Source organism: Mustelus asterias, chromosome 7 (assembly GCF_964213995.1).
Source record: "Mustelus asterias chromosome 7, sMusAst1.hap1.1, whole genome shotgun sequence".
Taxonomy (NCBI): Eukaryota; Metazoa; Chordata; class Chondrichthyes; order Carcharhiniformes; family Triakidae; genus Mustelus; species Mustelus asterias.
The window spans coordinates 51,865,577-51,890,917 of record NC_135807.1 but is presented as its reverse complement, the minus strand read 5'-3'; the positions used below and the strand labels follow the sequence as shown (position 1 = coordinate 51,890,917).

At 42.5% G+C, this 25,341-nt stretch overlaps 1 protein-coding gene across 1 annotated transcript; it reads right to left on the bottom strand.

Annotated features, from left to right (window-relative positions):
• Positions 1–2,822: 2,822 nt before the first annotated feature.
• On the bottom strand, positions 2,823–24,467 carry impa1 (inositol monophosphatase 1). The gene is made up of 9 exons (XM_078216053.1): positions 24,329–24,467; positions 15,935–16,032; positions 13,343–13,476; positions 12,684–12,788; positions 12,395–12,440; positions 11,093–11,201; positions 8,292–8,400; positions 7,076–7,227; positions 2,823–4,397 (listed from the first exon to the last, which is right to left on the bottom strand). The coding sequence occupies exons 2-9, from the start codon at positions 16,013–16,015 to the stop codon at positions 4,288–4,290; spliced, it is 846 nt and encodes a 281-aa protein (XP_078072179.1). The 5' UTR covers positions 16,016–16,032; positions 24,329–24,467; the 3' UTR covers positions 2,823–4,287.
• Between the last annotated feature and the right edge of the window lie 874 nt (positions 24,468–25,341).

The following is a 25,341-nucleotide window of genomic DNA, read 5'->3' as shown; positions in this document are numbered from 1 at the left end:
TTCAGTCCACCGTAAGCCCGCAGTACATCCACCCATGTCCTTCTCCTCTGTGAAAACCGAGGCAAAATACTCATTCAGCACCTCTGCCATTTCTACTGGTTCCGTACAGACTTTCCCACCGTCACCTTTTATAGGCCCTATTCCTTCACGTCTCATCCTTTTACTCTTCACATATTTATAGAACGCCTTAGGGTTCTCCTTAATCCTGCCAAGGCCTTCTTGTGACCCCTTCTGGCTCTCCTAATTTCCTTCTTTAGTCCCTTCCTACAAGCCGTATACTCATCTAGAGCCCTATCTTCGCCAAGCTCTCTGAACCTTTTGTACGCTTTCCTTTTCTTCTCGACTAGGTCCCGCACAGCTTTCGTGCACCACGGTTCCTTTAACCTACCAACTCCTCCCTGTCTGCTCGGAACGTTGTCCTGTAGAACTCTAGACAGACATTCCTTGAAAAACTGCCACCTCTCTTCAGTACATTTCCCCGAGAATACCTCCTTCCTATTTACTCCTCTAATTTGCTGCCTTATGTCTTCATATTTCCCCTTACTCCATATAAACACTTTCCTAGCTAGCCTGATCCTCTCTTTTCCCAATGCAAGCATAAAGGAAATAGAGTTATGATCGTTATCCCCAAGATGCTCTCCCACTGAGAGATCTGACACCTGTCCAGGTTCATTGGTCAGTATCAGATCAAGTACAGCCTCTCCTCTTGTAGGCGTGTCCACATGCTGTGTCAGGAAACCCTCCTGAACACACCTAACAAACTCCTCCCCATCCAATCCCCTTACCCTAAGGATATTCCAATCTATGTTTGGGAAATTAAAGTCTCCCATCACAACAACTCTGCTATTACTGCAACTCTCCAGGATCGGTTTCCCTATCTGCTCCTCCACCTCCCTGTTACTATTGGGTGACCTATTCTTGGAGGTTTCATCGCATGACCTCCTATCTCAACCTATCTCACCCCATTCTCATGCCATTGGTCATGCAAGATGTCCCTCGCACATCATTGCCATGGCACACACATTCATTTTTCAATTGGATGAGTTTTGACTATCAGCCTTATTCCTCATCTCAAATTATTTTGTAACTGGTAAACAAGTGTCTAAACAAAATTTAAAATACACCATCCTTTTTGTACCTTGATGATTTATTTCCTCGCGGGCTGCTTCCACCAGTGGCCTGGAGTCTTTAATTCCTGGACACCCAGGACAATCTTTTCTCATCCCTCTTGCTGGCTGCTGCTTCCCAATCCGCTGCTTGCAAATAGAGCTGGAAAAGGTAGTCTGGATTCCAAGCCCATTTTCACCCTTTGCATCCTGATTCACACTACCCCTCAGAAAAGTCAGGTGAAGTCTGGCAGTAGTTCCAGGGACAATGACAGGAAGGCCATGGATGTAGGGAGAGGATATTGTCACATCCTCCTCTTGCACTTACCTGGCAAGGCCTTCAGTAAGATTTGGCGTAGTCTTCGGAGCTGGTTTGCCCTTTCATGTGTTTCCCACCTCTTATGATGCAAACTAATTTAGCACCTCTCAACTTTGCTCATAGCCACTAAAAACTGATTTCCATTTCCTAATGGAAATCTCAACAAACTCATGCTTCAAATACTTAATGATGTAGAAAACTAATCCAGAAACCCTGCCCTGATACTGTAGCTGCAGGAGGAAAATGCAGCCCTTTTGCTCTATAGAATTAAGGCTGCCATACTACCTCTAATATACAAGAGATGTTTATTGTTGTTGGTGGTATTTATTGCCTTTATAACCATGAACTTCTCTGCCAGGTCTATCCTTGTAACATGGATAACTATAAGTAGTCATAACACCTGATCAAATACCACCACATCACAAATTATTTCATTCAAATATAAAATATCACAGGATATCCCTGGTATTGTACTCACAGGCCTAACAACTTAATACGGCTGAAGAAAAAAAGTGCACTGCTAACTTCATAAAATGCCTGACTGGTACTGATGATATCTGGTTTTAGCTACATTTGTTGGAATTGTTACTTCGTTACAATCTTTCTTAGAATAGGGCCCAAAACAGCTATGTCTTCCAACAATGTCAAAGCCTTCTTAAAATGAGGGCCCAGTCTGCTAACGTGGTTTGGTACAACACGTTATACTTCCATCCAAACTTTACAACAGATGAATGTAAAATTTGCAACAGCTCACTAATAATTCTCAAATGGGGAGCCAGAACATCCTTAATGTTCTCTATGGAGGTTGAAGACCAGCAAATCACTGTACTCAATGATGTTTGGGCCTCTAAGTCTCACAACAGAAAAGGGGGTGGCATTGTTAAAATGATCAAAATGGCTCAGGCAGTGTACTGGGCAGGAGTTAGATGGAAGAAAGACAAAAGATCAATTTAGGAATCAGATTTAGGGGCGGCACGGTGGCACAGTGGTTAGCACTTCTGCCTCACAGAGCCAGGGACCCGGGTTTGATTCCGGCCTCAAGTGACTGTGTGGAGTTTGCACGTTCTCCCCATGTCTGCATGGGCTTTCTCCGGTTTCATCCCACAGTCCAAAGATGTGCGAGTTAAGTTGATTGGCCATGCTAAATTGCCCCTTAGTGTCAGGGGGGGCTTGCACGGTAAATATGTGGGGTTACAGACCCTGGGTGGGATTGTTGTTGGTGCAGGCTCGATGGGCCGAAAGGCCTCCTTCTGCACTGTAAGGATTCTGATTCTGAGTTCATTGAGTGGGGCTGATTTTCATCTCCAGTCAGAATACAACTATCCATTCTAACTTGCAAAAAGGTGTGGATGGAATAAAGAAAAAGTCGGCTTCAACAAATTCCCAGTTCTCATGAGTTTCAGAAATACATATTTTTATTGGAGTAAAATAGCAAGCGAATCTATGTGTGCTACACTCGTAATAAATGATTTTACACTTGTACCAGCTCCACTTACACATAAGCGAGGTAGTATTTCCACTTGGTTGCACTGGTTTTCCCAGCACAGTTGACTCAAAATCAGTGTAATGCACAAAAGATTGCGTCATTTCAAGCGTAAATTACATTCAGACACATTTTGCTTTTACAATCTTTTGCCGCAGTTTAAAAAACACTGCACTAGAAAGCAGTCACGCTCACAAAATTGGACATGCCTCTGCGGGGAATTAATTACTATTGCAAGATTCTACCATGTGTGTTCGTTTGCAGGCCTTTGAACAGGCTCCAAAAAGAATAAGCTGCACCTTTTGGAAACAAGGACAGTAATAGGCTTTATTCTTCAAATGAGAGCCGAGTTGGTTTACAGTAGCTCAGGAATTCAGGACTGGAGTAATGATCTTGACTAGTTTTGATTTTCTCTCCCAAATTGGACTGGACTTTTAACCTGGTTTTTCACCTCCTCCGAGGGCTCATGCAGTTTGGTATTGATTGGAAAATGCACATTTTGTGATACACAAAATATAATTGTGGGGCACAGGTTGGATGGATTAGAGCCTCTTGATCTATCATTGTTCACACACTACGCACGCAACTTTTTAAAGCTATTGATATTTTTAAGGAAGTGTCTACACCAAAATAACTAGCAAATAATCCTGTATATTTTCAGACAGTCATTTTCAGCATTTTAGACTTGTGCACCGAACATTCTGATTAAAATATTTATATATGACAAACCCAAGTTCTGCTGCATTAATCAAACCACAAAATTACCACTCTTAAATACCTAAAGAAATACTTTCTAAAGCAATTTTTAAAAATTGCATTCTGAAATACTGTCCAATTTTGCTGAATCATGATAAAATTTGGGGTTGTCAATATGCAAGCAAGTTTGAGTAGAAACCTGAGAAGAAAGAGTTCTCAAATTGGGTGTAATTTTACATGATTGGCAAGCCAATTGCACCCAATGCAGAAACTCTAACCCACAATATTATATTTTTCACATTCAATATATGCACTCATTTCCATTCAATATCAAAACAGTTACAGAACATATGTTTCTATACCACAACATACAGTTAAGCAAGAAAGTGCGATTAAACTACTGGTAGCAGTGATCCAAATTCTGACTGCAACACTTAAATCCATCAGTTTCTAATCAGACCCTGCAAAAGCATAAAACTATTTTATTGTAAAATATTGATGCATGTTATGGCATTATCAACACGATGTTAGCACCCTACACATCAGCTACTGAAATTGACCCTGATCAGTTCAATTGATGGGAGATATTCCTGGTATGTTTGCAAATGAAAGATTGAAAATCTATTTAAACTGGAGTAAACATTTTTAAAAATCATATTGAGAAATACATGTTTTCATTATTCCTAATCATCCCTCTCATAGGGGATTATCTGCACTTCTTGAGCTATTCTCTCTGCAATGGCTCTGCTACCTGCAGCAATCACTCGACGTGACATCAGATCAAACGGTCCACCTAATAGGAGAAAATTAAGGTGTCAATGACAAAAGAAGGGATACCATTATTAACAGCATATTCTCATCTTACATTTACCTGCTTTAACTTTATAGACTGACATAAAATCATCTTTAAAGACGTGCAAAACTTATGAATGGAAATAACACGTTGGCATTAGCTTTAACTTTGAGCTACAGACAATGGCGTGGTGGTATTGTCACTGGACTAGTAGTCCAGAGAGCCAGAGCAAGATCTGGGGACCTGGATTCAAACCCCACCACTGCACGTGGTGAAATTTGAATTCAATAAAAATCTGGAATTAAAAGTCTTAATGATGACCATGAAACCATTGTCGATTGTCGGAAAAACCCATCTGGTTCACTCATGTCCTTTTGGGAAGGAAATCTGCCATCCTTACCTGGTCTGGCCTACATGTGACTCCAGATCCACAGTGATGTGATTGACTCTCAAATACCCTCTGAAACAGAGGGCAGTTAGCAATGGGCATTAAATGCTGGCCCAGCCAGCGACACTCTCTTCCCATAAATGAATATAAAATGCATGACATCACTCAAAATGTTTCAAGTGATCCAGTCTTAGTTTCAGTTTTGCTATGAGCAGATTGCACACACAACTCTGTGGCCTACAGGCTTTATACCCATGTACAACAATTTGCCGAGTCATAATAAATGAACCGATATTGTGTTATATTATCCCTTGTAAGCAATTGGTGCCTTGCCTCGTGTACAGTAAATAAGCCCAAGGTGTTACATCGTTATAATAACACAACAACAACAACCCTACTGGACAACAGAGGAATGAGACTGGCCTTTGACTGTGCTATAGGCCGCAAAGGGGTTGAGAAGGAAGAATGCACTCTGATTAGTTACAGAGATGTCATTTGAGTCTCTGGTTAAGGCAGTCTTGGTATTTTGGGAGAGTTAGAGATTAGATGGTAGAATTCCAAACTGGGAGTTACGTTCACTTGGGAATTGGATAAATACTAGTAAAGAAAATAGGATTGTAGGGCTATGAGAAAAGAACAGGAGTAGTGGGGCTATCCAGCACAGGCATAATGGGCCAAATGGTCTCCTGTGCTGTAAGATTCTGTGATTTTAATCGAGTTGCAGGAAAGATAGGCACTGATTTAGAGGACAAGAGTCCAAGGAGAGGAAAGGGAAATTGGAAGCAGAGCAGTAGTTTGCAAAGACAGAGAGGGTAACAACACTTTTTTTGTGAAGGGACTGATGACAGCAGTTCTGAAAAAGAGGGGGACATGCCATTATAAAGAACAGAGGTTCAAAACACTTAGGTAGATGGTAATTCTTCACTTAACATCCTAGATGGGCGGCGCGGTAGCACAGTGGTTAGCACTGCTGCTTCACAGCTCCAGGGACCTGGGTTCGATTCCCGGCTTGGGTCACTGTCTGTGTGGAGTTTGCACATTCTCCTCGTGTCTGCGTGGGTTTCCTCCGGGTGCTCCGGTTTCCTCCCACAGTCTAAAGATGTGCGGGTTAGGTTGATTGGCCATGCTAAAATTGCCCTTTAGTGTCCTGAGATGCGTAGGTTAGAGGGATTAGCGTGTAAATGTGTTGGGATAAGGGGGTAGGGCCTGGGTGGGATTGTAGTCGGTGCAGACTCGATGGGCCAAATGGCCTCTTTCTGCACTGCAGGGTTTCTATGATTCGATTCTAGATGTGTTCTTTAAAAATGTGACTTTAAGCAAAACAATGTTAAGTGAATCAGATTTTCACATCAGAATTAATATATAAACTGGCATTAGGTTCCACAGTGAGTTTCTCCCCTGATCCACAGTGAGGTCTTTCCCCAGTGTCTGCTACCTGGATTTGGAAACAGCGAATCGATTGTACTTTTAGCAGTCTGAAGCAGGTGGGTAGAGGGCTGTCAGGTAGGAGTGGGACGGATAGCAGGCCAGGAGCAGAGCCAATCTGGGATTCTCCCCAGCCAATTCTTAAGGTTGCAGACAAACCTCCCAACATTATTGTTCCTTTACTTTGCTGAAGGCCATGACTCTGCACAAAGCGCAATGGCAATGCAATGGGGCGGCACAGTGGCACAGTGATTAGCACTGCTACCTCACAATGCCAGGGACCTGGGTTCAATTCCCAGCTTGGATCACTGTCTATGCACAGTTTGCACGTTCTCCCTGTGTCTGCAAGGGTTTCCTCTGGGTACTCTGGTTTCCTCCCACAGTCTGAAAGACGTGCATTGACCCGAACAGATGCCGGAATGTGGCAACTAGGGGAATTTCATTGCAGTGTTAATGTAAGCCTTACTTGTGACTAAAAAATAAACTCTAATTTTAAACTTTAAAATGTGACATAAATCAGAGATACTGAAGAATTAATTACTTTAAAACAAAACAATCTCAAGTGGAGCGACTTAAAGCAAGGAATCCTACCATGTCCAGAATATAGTTTAATAGGGATTTGAACCTAAATGGATGCATATTCTAAGAAACCAAGTATCAGATGATGTACAAATAATATATTATCTCAATTTTAAAATGTGCGCGTTGCTCCTTCAAATTGGTCTTTAATTGTGTTAAATCTGAAAGTAATATTTTAAAGGTTTGAATCCATTGATATGGAGGAATTTGCTTTTACCAGAAAATCCATGTGCTGAAAATATGCTAGAAAGTTAATTTTATAATTAAAACAGCGACTCAAAACTACCTGATATATCCAGCACAAAACCTCCAGCCTCAGTAACAATGAGTGCGGCTGCTGCCATATCCCAGCAGTGGATACCCATCTCATAGTAAGCGTCTGCACCACCAGTCGCCACTGTGCACATGTTTACAGCTGCAGTTCCTAGAGCTCGAATTCTGAAACACATTGAGAAAATATTTAAATGAATGAAAGGAAAGGAACCGGACAGCTCATCTGGCATCGACCTAGGGGTCAAAATTTAGAATGGCACGCCCAGCCATGTTGGCCCTGGCATATGGTGCCTTGTGCCAAAATTGGGACAGCTGTCCTAGAGATTAGCCAAGCAACAGCCTGACATAGTCATACACATCGAATAATACCTTATGGACAATGTTTCAGACATCACCACCATCCCGGGCAGCTCCTGTCCCAGCGATGACATGGTGCGGAGGGAGTTGCCCGAGAGTCCTCAACATTGACTCAGGGCCCCATAAAATCTCATGGCATCGGGTCAAACATGGACAAGGAAGCCGGATGGCCACAACCTTGTCCACTCCTCAATTTGCAGCACATGTAAGGAGTGTAATGGAATACTTTCCACTTGGCTGGAGTACCAACAACACTCAAGAAGTTCAACATCACCCAGGAAAAAGCAGTTTGCTTAACCGGCATCCTGCCCACAAAGTTAAAAATTCACACACCTCTCCAACCCCCACCCAATGCACAGTCGTAACAAAATGTACAAATACATAACGTGCATTTGAAATGGAAGAGGTTGGAAATGGGGGGTAATTTGCAAAAATAATGGAGGTCAAACATTGTTTTATAGAGAGGGCTGATGCCAGCAGATTTGAGAGAAGGGCGAGGAGAGAGATTGGTTAACCATATCAGCTATCATGGGGATCATGAGGGTAAGTTGGAAGGTCGTCAATTTAATGAGAATAGAGTTGAGGGAGCAGGAATCTCAAGGACAAGATGAACTCAGAGGGCAGGAGGGGAGGGAGTGTCAAAGACTGGATGGTTGGGATTTTGAAAATGCAGTTGGAAATGAAACTGCAAAATCCCGTCCGAGGTCAAAGGATCTTTCCATGGTCCGTCCCTCGCCAGCCACAATTCCCTTGGCAGGCGGAACAGGAAATTCAACCCTTTATCTGTTGCATGTGGTGCATTACCTGAATAAACAACAGTCCACACTCATAAAAGTTAATTTCCCATGCTAGATGAAAATTAAGATACATACCCATGGCTCGGAATAGAAATGAGCTTTTCCATGTTTGATAGAACCGTCTTCAAGATTTCTGGTGTGCGATTGGACCCAAGTTCAGTTATGATCAGTGCTTTGCTTATGTCTACAAAATATTAAAGGTAAATAATTACTCAACTTAAACAATGGCATGATGAGCATCGTCTAACTGCAAATCTTTTGCCAGGTTGTAATGGCTTGGATATGGACAGCTCTCAAATAGCTTGCAAACCATGCATCAGTACTAGAAAATTGACTTTTGAGAGAGTACAACCCTTTACATTTCCTAATTCTCTGGAAAAATTATTAGATTGTTCTCGTTTGAGATTTTTCAGTCTTGGCAGGTACCTCTGCAAGCAACCAAATCAACCAGGATTCAAAAATCATGGGTTGACAAATTTGTCAATTTTCAGGTGAAGATCAGTAAAGGGTGAAGACAAAGTTTACGGCTTTATTCATCTACGGAATGCAGGCATCACTGGCTAGGCTAGCAATTGTTGCCCATCCCTATTGCCCTTGAGATAATGGTGCTGAACTGCCTTTTTGAACCATTGCAGTCACTGTGGTATAGGTACACCCACGGTGCTGTTAGGGAAGGAATTGCAGGATTTTGACCCAGCGACAGGAACGGTGATACATTTCCAAGTCAGAATGGCGAATGAGTTGGAGGGGAACCTCCAAGTGGTGGTGTTCCTATGTGTCTGGTGCCCTTCTTCTTCTAGATGGTACCAGTTGTAGATTTGGAAGGAACCATTCTGGTGAATCTCCCCTTTTAAAGACCCTCACACCCTCATTTGAATGATCACACTTCCAACAATGCAGCACTGCTCCAGTAGTGCAATGACATGGTTGTGTCCTTAAAGAAAATTCATAATATTCAGTTTTGATTTTTCCCAATTTCTTGCCTACAAATTCCTGCAATTTATTTTTTCTTTTTCCAGTTTTCTGTTGCTGAGGGTATAATTGTCATGGATACAGTCAGATCTCCAGTAATTTGCTAAATGGCTCATCCTTGAGTGCAAGCTGAGAAGACGAGTGTCAACAAGCTAAGGCCATTGCAGCCCAATCCAAGTTATTGTACTCCAGAACTTGCCATGCCCCTAGCCAAGCTGTTGTACTATACCTACAACACTGGCATCTAACCGACAATATGGAAAACTGCCCAGCACACAAAAAGCAAGACAAATCCAACCCAGCCAATTAACACCCATCAGTCCACTCTCAATCTCAGTAAAGTGATGGAAGGAGTCATCAACAGAACGATCAAGTGGCACTTTCTTAGCAATACCTGCTCATTGACGCTCAGTTTGAGTTCCGCCAGGGTCACTCACCTCCTGATCTCTTTACAACCCCTTAGTCCAGACATGGACAAAAGAGCCAAATTTCAAAGGTGAGGTGAGAGTGAGTACCCTTGACATCAAGGCGCATTTGATTGAGTGTGGTATGGTGGCACAGTTGCCTCACAGCACTAGAGACTTGGGTTCAATTCCAGCCTTGGGTAACTGTCTGTGTGGAGTCTGCACATTCTCCCCGTGTCTGCGTGGGCTTCCTCCGGGTGCTCCGGTTTCCTCCCACACTCCAAAGATGTGCAGGTTAGGTGGATTGGCCATGCTAAATTGCCCCTTAGTGTCCCAAGATGTGTAGGTTAGATGGATTAGACATGGTAAATGTATGGGGTTATGGGGATAGGATGGGAGAGAGTTGGTGCAAACTCGGTGGACCGAGTAACCTCCTTCTGCACTGTAGGGATTCTATGAAGGAGCCCTAGCAAAACTGGAGTCAATGGGAATTGGGTCTCTGCTGGTTGGAATCATAGCTGGCACGAAGGAAGATGGTTGTGGTGATTGGAGGTCGATCATCTCAGTTCTAGGACATCACAGCAGGAATTCCTCAGGAAGTGTCCTTCACCCCAACATCTTCAACTGCTTCATCAAGTTTAGTTATTAATGCTACAAGTAGGCTTCCATTAACATCGCAATAAAGTCATTGTGAAAATCCCTTAGTCGCCACACTCCGGCACCTGTTCAGGTACACTGAGGGAGAATTTAGCATGGCCAATGCACCTAACCAGCAGGTCTTTTGGATTGTGGCAGGAAACTGAAGCACCCGGAGAAAACTCACGCAGACATGGGGAGAAGGTGCAAATTCCACACAGACAGTGACCCAAGCCGGGAATCGAACCTGGATCCCTGATGTTGTGAGGCAGCAGTGCTAACCACCGTGCCACCATGCTGCCCCTGACCCTCCTTCTATCATAGGGTCAGAAGTGGGGATGTTTGCTGATGATTGCAGGATGTTCAGCACTGTTTGAAACTCCTCAGATACTGAAGAGGTCCATGTCAAAATGCATCTCCCAAACAACCACATGGGAGAAGCAATGCACCTGACTACAAAGACAGGCTGGGTTATATATCCATTATCTTAACGTCACCTAGTTGAAACAACCCAAAAAAAATCTAGGATGCTAATTCCAATTTAAATAAGCATTTTTTAAAGAAGTTAAAAGTACTTGCATTTGTAACATGTCTAAATTTATGGAGGCTGAATAGCAAATACTGTTATATTGGCATGGTTTTTGAGTGCTAAAATTGCTAATCATAAATTCATGTCTTTCCACTCTCTTTTCCACTGGTTAACTCTGTATTACCTGTGGACATCTGTATTTCTGGTGACCCAGTTGCATTTGTGATGCTTCAAAAACAAGGGAATTTAAAACTTTCTCTTCATAAATGTTACCAAAGATACCATGCTAATTTACCTTCTTTGCAACCACAAGCCATTGAAAGATACTAACTCACCTTCTTGTCCAGATACTTTCAACTGTTTCCCATTGCAAAATGCACCTTGCCCTCTTCGAGCTGTGTACATCTTGTCCTCCACACAGCTATATACAACCCCAATTTCACTCTACATGCAATTTAGAACAGGAAATGAGATATTCAGTACACTAGAAAATATATTAGCTTAATCATAGAATCCCTACAGTACAGAAGGAAGCCATTCGGCCTATTACATCAACCACAATCCCACCCAGGCCCTATCACCTTGACCCCACACATTTACCCTGTTAATCCCCTTCATACTAAGGGGCAGTTTAGCATAGTCAATCAACTTAACCCCCACATCTTTGGACTGTGGGAGGAAACCGGAGCACCTGGAGGAATACCACGCAGGCACTGGGAGAACGTGCAAACTCCACACAGGCAGTGACTCGAGGCCGGAACTGAACCCAGGTCCCTGGTGCTGTGAGGCAGCAGTGCTAAGCACTGCATCACCGTGCTGCCCACAAATCTGTTACAGCTGCCCGTATTGAATTGAAAAAAAAAACAAACATGGAGATACAATTCAACAATAACAACTTGTATTTATATGCTGGCCTTAAGGTAGTAAAAGCGCCTGGGTAATCAGTCAAAATTTGATACCAAGCCAAAGAAGATGCCATTGGAGTAAGAGACCAAATGCTAGGTTAGGAAGGTAGGTCTTAAACAACATAAAATGATAGAGAGGTAGAAGAGTAAATTTTAGTGAGGGAATTAATTACAGAGCATAGGAGTTGGACGGTTGAAGGCAAAGGAAGTGGGGGATGCACAAGTGGTCGTAGTTAGAGGAATGCAGAGCTTGTGAAGGATTTTTAGAACTGAAGGAGTTTACTAAAGTACATAAAAACATAAAAAAAGGAGGCCATATGGCTCAGGTCTGCCCTGCTCTTCTATATTATCCATAGCTGATCTTGTGCCTGAACACCACTTTCCAGCCTATTCCCCATATCCCTTGATTCCAAGACACCAAAAGTCTGTCTATCCTCAGCCTCTCAGGGTCGAGAAATCCAAGGATTTACAACCCTTAGAGATGAAAGGCCGTGGAGAGATTTGAACACAGGAGTGGGAATTTTTAATTTGAGTTGTGGTATGGTAGCCCAATGTAGGCAAGCAGCACATAAATCCTAAAACATCTAACTGAATGTCAATTCAATAACCTTAGCAATTCCTGCTAACTCACAGCATGTAGTTTACAACTTTCTCCTGCTTTATAATTGTCTCGATTGATTTACAATATCGAATGATTTATTACGAGAAAATATATTCAGAGCAAAACATTACCTGTTTATTCACAGAAAGGCCAATTGAAACTGCTACAAAAGGAAACCTGAAAAAAAATTGCCCGAGTTGAACGAACAATATCCACTACAATTAACTTCACACAAATCATCTTGAAATCTCTTTTTAAAAAGTTTTAAAGCTTTGTTGTGATGCTTAGAAATAGAGTCATATTCAGACAACACTCCCCAAGCACATGTTGGAAAATCTGCTTTAATTCGTCAGATCTATACAGCTCATAAAGTACACACTTCTCCATCAACACGAAGCCTTTCTCAGGCAAATAGCATACCTGTGAACAAAATTAGTGGTCCCATCAATGGGATCAATTATCCATGTTGGATTGTCCGTTAATATACTCGGTGCTCCATCTGCAACGGACTCTTCACCAATAAAACTGAAAGAAATAAAAGTTACAGAGGGCATTAAAGTTCTGAACCGCCGTGTAGTTTACTTGGAATCAGCAGCATTTTCACATTTCATCAGCTGTCACAAATAATTATTTTCCATCACACCGAATCTTGTCCACAAATTCGAGTTCTCAAAGTATTCACTGATTGACTACCATACTAGAACCAATGTTTTTCACACAAACCAAAACTTTGACGAATGTGAAATCACATCAGCATTTCCTTTTTTCTTATAAGAATCAATGGGGCAAAATTGCTATTAGTCGTTAGAAAAAATATCTCTTTCTTCAAACCATAGAAAAGTTAGGGCACAGAAAGAGACCATTTAGCTCATCATGCCAGAGAGACAGGTCTGCACACTTACAAAGTTCTGTTCAGGGTACACAGAATATTCCAAATGTAGATTAATATCCCAAACTACTGCGTATACACTAAATTTCATTTGGAACTTATTAATGAACATATTTTTGTGGCGTACTAATGTGGTGGTGTAGTGCTCCGAATTACACTTCATACCCAAATTATTACGATAATCTTTTACCTGTGAGAAGGAAATTTTTCCTTTAAGGTGTTTATGATCATTTTTTCTACATTTTGATCAGTCTCAGTCACAAGGTCCGCCGGAGAACTTTTAATCTGAACAGTGTGTTCTTTTTTTAAAGCGTCACAAATAACCTATAAAGAAAATATAAGTAATTTAACAAAAGAGACGTTAACAGAAGCTGTTTCATTCATTCAAACTTGCAGTTTCCTGCAGGAACAAGAATTTGTGTTTCAGTCTCTTTCAAGATATAATATATTGAGAATAAAAATGTCTACTTCTTGCATTTTAAAAGAATATTTGGAGGGGAGAAGGGATGCAAGCCTTTTAAAATTATTTTTGCTAAAACCTTGCATTTCATTAAAAATTTGACAAATAAACAATTTGGATAAGTCAAGTAAGAGATAAACAAAAAGAGAAAATGCTGGAAAATCTCAGCAGATCTGGCAGTATCTGTAAGGAGAGAAAAGAGCTGACGTTTCGAGTCCAGATGACCCTTTGTCAAAGTTCAAAAGAGATAAACTATCCTATGCGAAATTTAACAAAATCATTCTGAATGAATCAACACTTGTTCAAATGTCAAAACTGATTTTTTAAAAAATGTAAATAGTCAACTGATCAGAAAGTATGCTTCCATCCTTTCTTGCTATTGCTACAAATAACAGTACTTGTGTAAATTTATATATTAACAGTAGACGGATTCCAAAATGTACTTTGAAAGTAGATAAAGATAGGATGTGTGTGAATCACGTTATACAAGATTTTAACAGTTTAACTAGTGAGTGAAAAGGCCTGTTCCCTCTCAGGAGTTGTGAACTAATTATGCCAGCTTCCTTCACTTCTAAGTGGAAAATTTGCAACAACATATATATGTGATTTTGTGTTCAAACTTTACAGGTTTCATAGTTAAAAAGAAACTAGATGATGAGCTAAAACGGATTAGATTTCTAGTGGTGGTTAATGACCGAGAATTTGTTGTGCAATGCAGAGATGTAACACCCCATCATCAGTGGTAGTGTTGACGCTTAAAAACTGTGACACTGTTAATTGATATCTGATCAAAGCTGTAGCCATGATAGCTATGGGTTTTATTTGCCAATGTATTTAAGTGTATGTATGAGTCTTCGTAATGATGTGTATGTATGATTCTATGAAGTGAAGTTTACAGATTAGCATTTTTTCAATCCTTCAGAATGTTTAATGATAAATCATATCAAGAGACAAACCAAGACCATGTATTACTCAACATCGTACAAACATACAATTTAACTTTCAAATTGCCAGTAATTCAAATGAAAGTCAAACTCTTTCACAGATGAGGCATAAAATTCCACATAGTTTTCTTTAAGTAAACTCCTTGTGCTGTTTTTGGACCATGTGCAATTTCTCTGGTGGGCCTTATTCATTGGGAAGAGTCAATGTATTACATTTCTAGCACATCAAGCAATGCTACAAGAAAACATTCTTACTATATGTGTTTCACTATCAGAACATGAGCTGCATCATGGAAAGGACAACTTTATAACTTTGAGATTAAGAAATCATGTCTCATGGCACTTGAACTATTATAAAACTGCAGAATAGATCTCCACACTACAACAAAGAATTATAAGTACTCATAGCAGGAGTCATTCTTGCTAAAGGGGATGCCTGAAAGAACAATTACATTAAGGGCACAGTAGGAGACTTACAAACAGTAGGAAGGATTTTTAGGGAAAAGTCTTGCTTGGCCAGTTTGTCATGCAGCCATTCAACAGCTATCCACCCACCTATTGGAGGAGGAAGCCCCACTCCCAAGAGCTGCCAGCCAATCAAATTGCTCATAGCTCTCTTGTCCCAGCAGCACCACCAGAAACAGTGGCCATTGCCGGGATTGCATCCCATCCCCAATAGTGATCACTGAAGGGGCCGATTGTGAAGGTAAATGGTTGGGTTGGGTCTGCCAGCCTGGATTCAGTGATGGGAAAGAGAGGAGTAGAAAGACCTTGGAGGACAGGGGACTCAAATGGACACAGAGGGCCTATATAGGTGGCACCACTGTTCATCTTGACTGGCTACCAGCCCGAACAGTGGAAGCTGCCGGGCTGAACACTTGGCATGGGTTTAACTCACTGTGGGCTAAATCCCAGCAGCTGCTGGAGGAGGTCCATTAATTGGCTACTTAAGGGACTCAGTTGGCCTGGAGGCAGCCAGGTAGATGCAGACAACAGCACCCAGTCTTACAGCCAGAGACCAAAATTAAAATGGGAAGGAATAAAATACATGCCTTCAGAAAGAAGACAGTCTCTTGGGAACATAAAGCTGTGCTCACGGAACAAGAGAGTGATTTAGTTTCTGGTTCGACAAAGGGCTTAATCTTCAGATTAAAAACTTTGGGCTTCTGGTTTATGAGGATTATGCATGAATTCTGAGCTAGTCTGATGAAATAGCAAAAAACCCGAGTTCAAAATGATTTTATCACATATTGTCCAGCTGAACATTTAAATACATTATTTTAGCAGAAGGCAAACTTCCCTAGATAATTTAGGACGTCTGAGCAAGATTTACTGAACATGGAAAATATGCACAATTCCAATTTCATCATTTACTCACTGTACCAGCCTGTCGGGCAACAGCAACTGCAACCTCCATACAATCTCGCCATGGATCTGATGCTGCACATTGTTGTGACATCTTTCAACTGTGGATCTCTGTGTAAAACATGTCATAATTTGAAAGAATTACTATGTTATGGACATTCACATAGTTCAAGCAAATAAGGTTATTTATCCTGACCATTTAGACATAGATGCAGACTGGGAGTCATCCCAGACTTAAAAGTATGAGCTTAACCAAGATATTGCAAAATGCAAACAGCAAACGTTAACCAGTTCAGCAGAGTCAATAGTAAAGAATAACCAGCATAGACAATAATAGGCCATTACATTTGCTCCACCTATCCAGTGTTACACAGTTCCTATCCTTTCTAAGGACTTCAGTAATTAACTAAGAACACAATTAAATTATTTGTGGTACACTATTGTTTTGGTGGATACTCCTTGTAGATGTGCTGGGTTCCAAAGATTGGTGACCAAGGATTTATAACACATGGTTCATTCATCAGTCAGAGCAGCTCTTACGTGTTTCTATTCTGCCTGCACTCGGGAGAAAACTCCCGCACTTCCATTTTAAGTAGCTTTGTCATCATGTGACCACTCTATCTACATCTTTCCCATTTAAATTGGGATAACCAGCGGTACTGAGATGTAATAGTTGTGTGTGAACGGTAACCGTGTGTAGGCCATTTTATATCATACAGATTGAACAGACTAATCAAACAATACAGGTTGAAACATGGGTTAAGCTGTTGCTATCCCCCTCCCCCACCCCACCAGTTTTGTTGTGTAAAGAAGAAATACAAAGGCCATTTGTGGACTGCTTTGTTACATGGTTTTGGAACCTTGTATTTGTTATATGTCCTGTGTGTGTGATTGTGCCAATTGGTTGTGCTGTAGATGTTTTCAGGCTGGTGTTTCAGCATGGACAAGCTGGGATGTTCCTTCAACGTATCAGTGGGTGCAGAGCTTGTTGCGTAGGCCTCTGGAGGAGCCTCCAGTTCCACTGACATAAGGGGCCCATGTTGTAGGTTGAATGTCACCTCATGCAGCTGCAGCTGTCTGTTTGTTGCAGCTTAAGTGCAGTGCTTGGTGCACATCTGGACACTTCCCTCTCCATGTCGGCATACATGAAGGGCCAGTATGGTGAATCCCTGTGTCCAGTTGCTTCCAACCTAGGGTACCCCTGGTGAAGTTGCTGGGTGTAGCACCGCTGAAGAGGAGTAGGGATGAAGAATTACTGGCCACACAGTATTAGTCCATTTGTTTGCAGTTAGTTCATCTCTAATGGTAAAGAATGTGTGGAGCTCATGGTTAGCTCCCTTGAGGACACTAGCCAGCACCTTTTGATGATGTCATGCAGATGTATGCATGTGATGTCTGCTTGTAAAGGCATGTTACAAGATATGTCTGGATTCTTGGATTCCACAAGAAGACAGCACCTCTATTATGTTGTCTATGTCTTCCTCATGACCTGCTTGGTCTGTAGCAGGTAGGAAAACTCCAGAAAGGACATTAGGATTGTAGCTTTAGCACCATGTGTTGCAGTCGTGCAGACACAGTGGGAAGAGGCTTTTTTAGAATAGTTATGAGTGGCTAACGATCAGTTTCAACTGTTGCAGGATGACCATATCATCATAAGTCATGAAACTTCTAACAGGCAAAGATTAGAATGAGGAGTTCCCTTTCGATCTCAGTGTCTCAGTAACAAGTCTCAGTGTCGGTGAGAGCCCTTGATGCAAAGGCTATTGTCTGCCATTCTAGATGCAGACTACACTAAGTTCGTGCTGGGAGGCATCTACTGCTAGGAGTATGGGTGCTCGAATGTCAAAGTATTGTAATACCAGTGGGGCTGAGAGCGTCTGCTTGAGTCTGTTGAAGACCGTTGTGTGGTGCTCCTGCCAACATCTTGATGGAGGAGCTGATGAAGGGGCCCAGTGACATCAACGTAACAAGGAATAAACTTAGAAAGATAATTTGTCATATCAAGGAAGCGCTGTAAAGTGTGCTTGTCCACGGGGATGGCCATCTGTCGTTATCTTGTCTGGATTTGGCTCCACGTCATCGGCTAGGAGCAGATGACCCACAGAGACCCTGAACCTGCACTTAGCAAGGTTAGCTGTATGGTCCTGATTCTACCGAGGATAAGACAAAGGCATTTTCTTGCATAGTACAACCCCAGACCAGAACGAATGATTTTGTAGGCCAGCCCTGCAAAATGATTTTGCGGGGCTGGCCTGCAAAGACTTGCTCCATGCACCACTGGAGGACCCTGCTGACAGTGGAGACCCCATAGGGCAGACAAAGAAAATATCTGCCCACTGGAGACATGAATATTATAAGTTTCAAAGATTCTTCACCTCGTGGGATCTGCCAGAACCCACATTGCACATCCAGGATGCTGAAAACCTTGGAGTTAGGCAGGTTTGCCATCACCTGCCCCACTGCCTTCATTAGGTGATGAGAGCTGAGCAGCGCCTTGTTTAAGTGAACTGGTTCAATGCATTTTCTGACCGTGCCATCTTTCTTTACTGCAGCCACCATTGCTGAAACCATCGTGTGGCCTCACCAATGAGAGTTAACGACACCTGGTGTCATCACCCGATGCAGCTCATTGACTACTTTCTGTGTCATTACTACTGGTTTTCTTCTCGGAGCACAAACTGCTGTTGATCGCGAGTAATCTAGTCTTGTGTGGCATATTAACGGTAGCTTACCAATGACGTTGCAGTTGAAGAGGTTTATATGCTATCATTTTTGGGACCTGATGTTGTAAAGCACATACCTCTGGATCACGCTGGATGAGCCCCAGTATGATGCTGTCCTAAAGAACTAACAGTGGCCTTGAAATTCTGGTCGACTACCTGAAACTTGAAGCTGCCCTGTGTGCAATGGAGAGTGGCCACACCTTCAATGTGGATGGGATGTCCCCCGTAGCCCACGAGGTTCACCTGTGCATTGGAATCCACTGCATATGGGTCTAGGTCCCATGGCATCCAGCTGGGCAATATGTTATACTTAGCTCCAGTGTCAATCTTTTATCTTCAGTTTTGCTCTGCTGCAAATCGTGTTTATGGCGATGAGATCTCATCCCTTTCTGTGAAGGTGTTGGCACTCTCACTGTGGTGTGTTGTTGGAGGCTCAGTGGTTTGATTGCTCTGGCTGAGCTCCTTTGCTGATGTTGCTAACCTTGGAGGACTGACTAGCTACAATATAGCTCTTGTCAAAGGAAAGCTGCTGTGGTTTCAGTCTGTAGCATTTTGTGAAATGACTCCACTTTCCACATTTGCTGCAGTGTTTACCCTACAACAAACATGCTGCTCTATTCGGAAGGTGATGGCCAGTACAGTGTGGCAGGACATGCCCCATACCACAAAAGTTTCTATTTTACACCTAAATTCCTTGTTGTTTTTTCAGACTGCTCATTTAACATGCAAATACTAATGGCTATTTGTAGTGTTAAATCTTTCTCCCTCAGCAGCTGCTTGTGGATTAGATCACTGTGACCCCCATAGACACTGATCCCTAACTATCTCATCATTGGAGAGAGCAGTTAATAAAGCATATAGTATAATGTACAAGAGCATGGAGGTTATACAAGACACTCGGTAGCCCTCAGCTGGAAGATTGTATATAGTTCTGGGCGCCACACTATAGGAAGGATGTGAATGCAATGGCGAGAGTACAGAAGCAGTTTACAAAAATGAGAAACCTCGATTGAGGCAATCAAGAGGGCATTAGAATGATTAGTTGAATAGAAACAATATGCAGGTATATGGGGAGAAGACGGGGGAGTGGCACTGAGCCGTAATGCTCATTTGGAGAGCTAGTCCAGATATGATGACCTCCGTCTGCACTGTAATAATTCTGTGATTAGTAAAAGTGCCAAATGCACATTTCTTCGCTAAGATTTTCAAGATTGTATCGATTCATCAAATCTTTGGTTTGTAGAGTTAAACGTATGTCTGTCGAGTATTATGTTCTTCACTAGCAGGCATGTGTTCTCAAGCTTTTCTTGTAATAATTATTTTGGGATCCTCTTTCTCCTTCCCCATTTGAAATACAAAGGACTCAAACTTCGCGACAGCAGCAGCATGCAATGGTGCTAAGCCATCCCACATGCAACGGATCAGATCCAAGCTTTGCAGTCTGACCAGATCAGGTCGTGAATTATGGTGGACAATCAAACAACTAACCAGAAGAGGAGGCTTCACATAAATTTCTCCATCCTCGATGATGGGAAGCCCAGCACATCAGCACAAAACAGAAAGCTTTAGCAACAATGTTCAGCCAGAAGTGCCGAGAGGACGATCCACCCCGGACCTCCTCATGAGGTCTCCAGCATTGAAGATGTGATGACCACACCTGGAGAATTGTGTGCAGTTTTGATCTTCATATTGAAGGAAGGATATATTTGCATTGGAGACAGTACAGCAAAGGTTCATTAAAATATTCTTTGGGATGAGAAGGTTGTCCCAAGGTAAAAGGCTGAATAAAGTGGGCCCAAATTCTTTGGATTTTAGGAGAATGAGAGGCGATTTCATTGAAATATACAAGATTCTGAAGGGGGTTTAAACAAGGTAGACACAGAGGTTGTTTCCACTGGTTGGGGAATCTAGAACATAGAACCATAGCCTCAATATAAGGGGTTGATCATTTAGGACAGAGATAGGAAAAATGTCATCAGTTGGGAAGCTTTGGAATTCTCTGCCCCAAAAGACTGTGGATGCTCCATCATTGACTATATTTAAAACATAGGAATTGGTATCTACTGCTTTTAACTTCATACCATCTTGAAAGTATTCTGATCTTTTTCAGTCCAAAATGAATAAGTCTGTCAATATCCCTTTATAATTTTATGCTATCATCTACACTGTCCACAATGTCGCCTAACTTTGTGTCTTCAGCAAATTTAGATACATGACTTTCTATGCCATTATCCAAGTCATTAATAAATAATGTGAACATTGATGCCCCAACACAGATCCTTGTGGGACAGCACTAGTCACATCCCGCCAATTTGAGTACCCACCTATTATCCCTACCTTCTATCACCTGCCACTCAACAATTTGCCAGCCATGTCAGTAATTTGCCCTCAATTCCGTGGGCTTCTACCTTAGTTAACAGTCTGTTATGCGGGACTTTAATAAAGACCTTCTGGAAGTTCATATAAACAATTCCCCTTCCACAACCTTAGTCACCTCTTCAAAAAAATTAAATGAGGTTTGTCAGGCATGACCTATCTGTCATGAATCCATGCTGGATTTTTCCGATAAACTGAAAATTTTTGAGGTGTTCAGTCATCCTATCCCTGATTATAGACGCCAACAATTTCCCCACCACAGATGTTAAGCTAACTGGTATGTAATTCACTGGATATCCTCTTTCACTCTTCTTATAAAGTGGAGTGACAGGAGCAATTTTCCAATCCAGGGAGACGATTCCTGAATCATTATAGTTAGGGAATCTACAATCCACTTTTGGTCTTTAGTGCACCAACCTTTTCCTGACCATCCTATTTCCATTTACGTAACTATAAAATTTATTTTCCTTGATCCTTGTCACTTGTAAGTCTCTTTTCAGAATACCTATTAGTAGCTCTTATAAGCCACTTTGTTGGTCTCTGTATCTTCCCAATTTGGTAGGATCTGTGCTGTTTTTGCAAGCCCTTGATTTTAGTTTAATGCTGTCCCTTAGCTCTTTAGTTGTCCATGGCTGCTTTTTCTGTGAAGTGGAGCTTTTCCTTCTCGGGGGTATAAACTGGTTCTGTATTGCATTAAATGTTTATTTAAATATCCTCCACTGTTCTTCAGTTGTTTTTTTTCATTAGCAGATTTTCTCAGTTTACTGTGGACAGTCTCCATCTCATTTCATTTATTAAGGACTTGAAATGCTGATAGCAGTATTTCACACACGGAAAATTTGTACACACTTACTCAGAACAAACTGAAACTAATTCTGAACCATGTTATACATTGCAGCATGTCCTACAAGTGATGTATACAGAAAACATAACCACACCCAGTTAATGACAACAAGAGTGACTGTCCTTGACATCAAGACTGTATTTAACCAAATGTGGCAAATGGGGCCCAAGCAAAGTTGAAGCCAGTAGGAATCAAGAGTAAACTCTCCATTGGTTGGAGTCATACTTGGGGTGGAGGGTGGTGCATATGGCAGTTCCGTACAATAAAAGGTTAAATTGGTTTAATTTAGTTTAATCTCCCAAGCGATCTGCCTTTTTTGCAACCTTCTGGAGTCTGTGGACCACGTCTAAGTTCAATGTTACAGACTGTTTTGTTTGCACTTCAGTTCCATGCTCCTGATCTATGGACACCCAGTGCGGTGGGGGGGGGGGGGGGGGGGGGGGGGGGGCGCGGGGAAGGGGGAGAACCTCCTCATGAATCTGCACCTGGGCCTGGCAAAGCTTGCCATCTACAAGTCCAGGCAGCGGGCAATCCAGAGGGTCGTCCGGCCCGACTGTCTGCCCCCCTACCGCGGCTATATTCACCGCCGGGTGTCCCTGGAGAGGGAGCATACGGTGTCTGAGGGTACTGTTAACGCCTTCCATGCCCGCTGGGCACTGCAGGGGCTGGGGTGCATTATTGACCCATTTAATCACATTTTGATTTGATGTTTTAAGTTTCCTTTCTGCTTTGTCTTTTGTTTCAGGTGGTTCCCTTCCTTTTGGGAGCTGCCGCTTTTAATTTGTCCCCTTGTTAATTTGGATTAGTTTATTTGGTTAGAGTCATACTCCGTATAAAGAAAAGTGGTTGTGATTTTTGGAGGTCAACCATCTCAGCTCCAGGACGGCATTGCAGGAATTTCAAGGTCCATCCATCTTCAGCTGCAGTGACATTCCCTTCATCATAAGGTCAGACATGGGGACGTTCACAGATGAATACATAATGTTCAGTACCATTCCCAATCCCAAAATAAGAAGCAGTCCATGTCCATATGCAGCAAGACTTGGACAACAATTCAGGTTTGGGCTATTACGTGGCAAGTAACATTTGTGCCACATGATTGTCAGGTAATGAGCATCTCCAACAAAATAGCATTTAATTATCTTCCCATAACATTCAAAAGCATTACCATCGCTGAATCCCAAACCATCAACATCTTGGGGGTTATCATTGACCAGAAACTGAACTAAATACCCGGGCTGCAAGTGCAGATCAGAGACTGGGAATTCTGTGGTGACTAACTCACCTCCTGGTGAGTACAATTTCAACACTCAAGAAGCTTGACATCATCCAGAACAATGCAGCCTGCTTGATTGGCACCCTATTCACCATCGTAAGTATTCACTCATTCCATCAGCCATGCACAGTGGCAGCAGTTTGTACAATCTACAAGATGCACTGCAGAAACTTGCCAAAACTCCTTTGAAAGCATCTTCCAAACCCACCATCTCCCAAACCCACCATCTCTACGACCTAAAAATCCAGAACTCCTTTCCTAACAGCACTGTAGGTGTACCTGGACCACAGGGACTGCCGTGATTTATGAAGGCAGCTCACCACCACCTTCTCAGAAGCAATTATTGAACAAGAAATGCTGACCTTGCCAGCAACTGCTCATAGCCCATGAAAGAATAAAACAGTTATTAAGTTTTCGAGTCAAAGAGGTTTACCTTCGGCCCAACTTGTCCAAGCCGCCCCTTTTTTAACCACTGAGCTAGTCCCAATTGCCCATGTTTGGCCCATATCCCTCTAATATCCATCTTACCCATGCAACTGTCTAAACACTTTTTAAAAGACAAAATTGTACTCACCTCTACTACTGCCTCTGGCAGCTTGTTCCAGACACTCATCACCCTCTGTGTGAAACTATTGCCCCTCTAGACCTTTTTGTATCTCTCCCCTTTCACCTTAAATCTATGCCCTCTGGTTTCAGACTCCCCTACCTTTGGGAAAAGATATTGACTATCTAGCCGATCTGTGCCCCTCATTATTTTCTTCTCTAAAATTGTGCAAGTTGTTACATTAATGAAATCGCTTTCTCTGAATACAAGGTTACCAACTGGTTGCAGCCTCTTTTTATTTGTCTGACTTTAATGCCCTGGGAACATGCCAGTCTTCGGTTAGAGCTCAAGGTGACACATCTCTATCAGGAGCAAAGGTAAAATGGGCAGCGTACAGCACTGGGCTGGCCCGGAGGATCTGAATCAACCCTTTACCTTTATAATCACCATCCCAGCGCAATCAGACCTTTGAAACCAAAATCAGAAGTGCAGCAGGGGGTAGGCGGCCTTCAATAAGGAATTCCCTACAGTTCAGAGTGAAGCAGCTTTCAGTTCACCCGGAACGGAGAAAGAAAGATTAAAGACCCGCCCGTCTCAGTCTGAAACACAGACAGAGAACCAGTAATCCCAGGGAGTCATCTCACCGAGAACCCCGGCTCCTGCTTCCCTGCCCCGGGCTGCTTCTTCCTCTTCTCCCCGGCTCCTGCTGCCCTGCACCGGGCTGCTTCTTACGCTCCTCTCCGGCTCCTGCTTCCCTTCACCGGGCCGCCTGTACACTTCTCCTCACCGGTTGCTGCTGTTGCCCGACCTCTTCCGGAGTTACCCACTGCTCATGTGCAAACACGGGGACTGTCTCTAAACTGACAGTGGCTGAGAAAGGCTGGCCATCCTGCAACTAAGGGCAAGTTGTGAACATGTAAACTGCCTGCAGGTAGACACTTTTCAAACGGCTCAAGTTTACATACAATACATCGGTTCATCCTCTTTCTGTGCGCCTCTTTTTTTATAGAATCCCTACTGTGCTGAAGGAGGCCATTTGGCCCATCGAGTCTGCACCGACTACAATCCCACCCAGGCCTTAGTCCCGTAACCCCTCATATTTACCCTGTTAATGCCATGGCACTAAGGTCAATTTACCATGGCCAATCAATCTAACCCGCACACCTTTGGACTGTGGGAGGAAACCGGAGCACCCTGGGGAAACCCACAGACAGGGGAATGTGCAAACTCCACACAGACAGTGACCCAAGGCCAGAATCGAACCCGGGTCCCTGGTGCTTTGATACAGCAGTGCTAACCACTGTGCTACCATGCTGCCAATGGTTTCTAAAACATTAATCCCACGTCCCTCCTCTTCTCTATCCACACTCTTGTATTTTTCCATAAAACGTGCACCAGCCTCTGTTTTGCACTCTGTGGCAAAAGTATTCCCTAAACTCACGTGATCATTTAAAATAATGCCTTTAATATTATTTATATAATTGGATACTCTAAACTGCACAAAGTGATTATTTTTTCAGTCCCCTCCAACTCTTCATTCACCCACACTATCCAGTTGCTTACTGTTGAGTGTGTGCCCACATTCCTTGTTTTTCCTTGCAGAATTTTTTCCCTCGCTCAGATCAATGTTAAATTTTGCCTGCCCATTGCACTAACC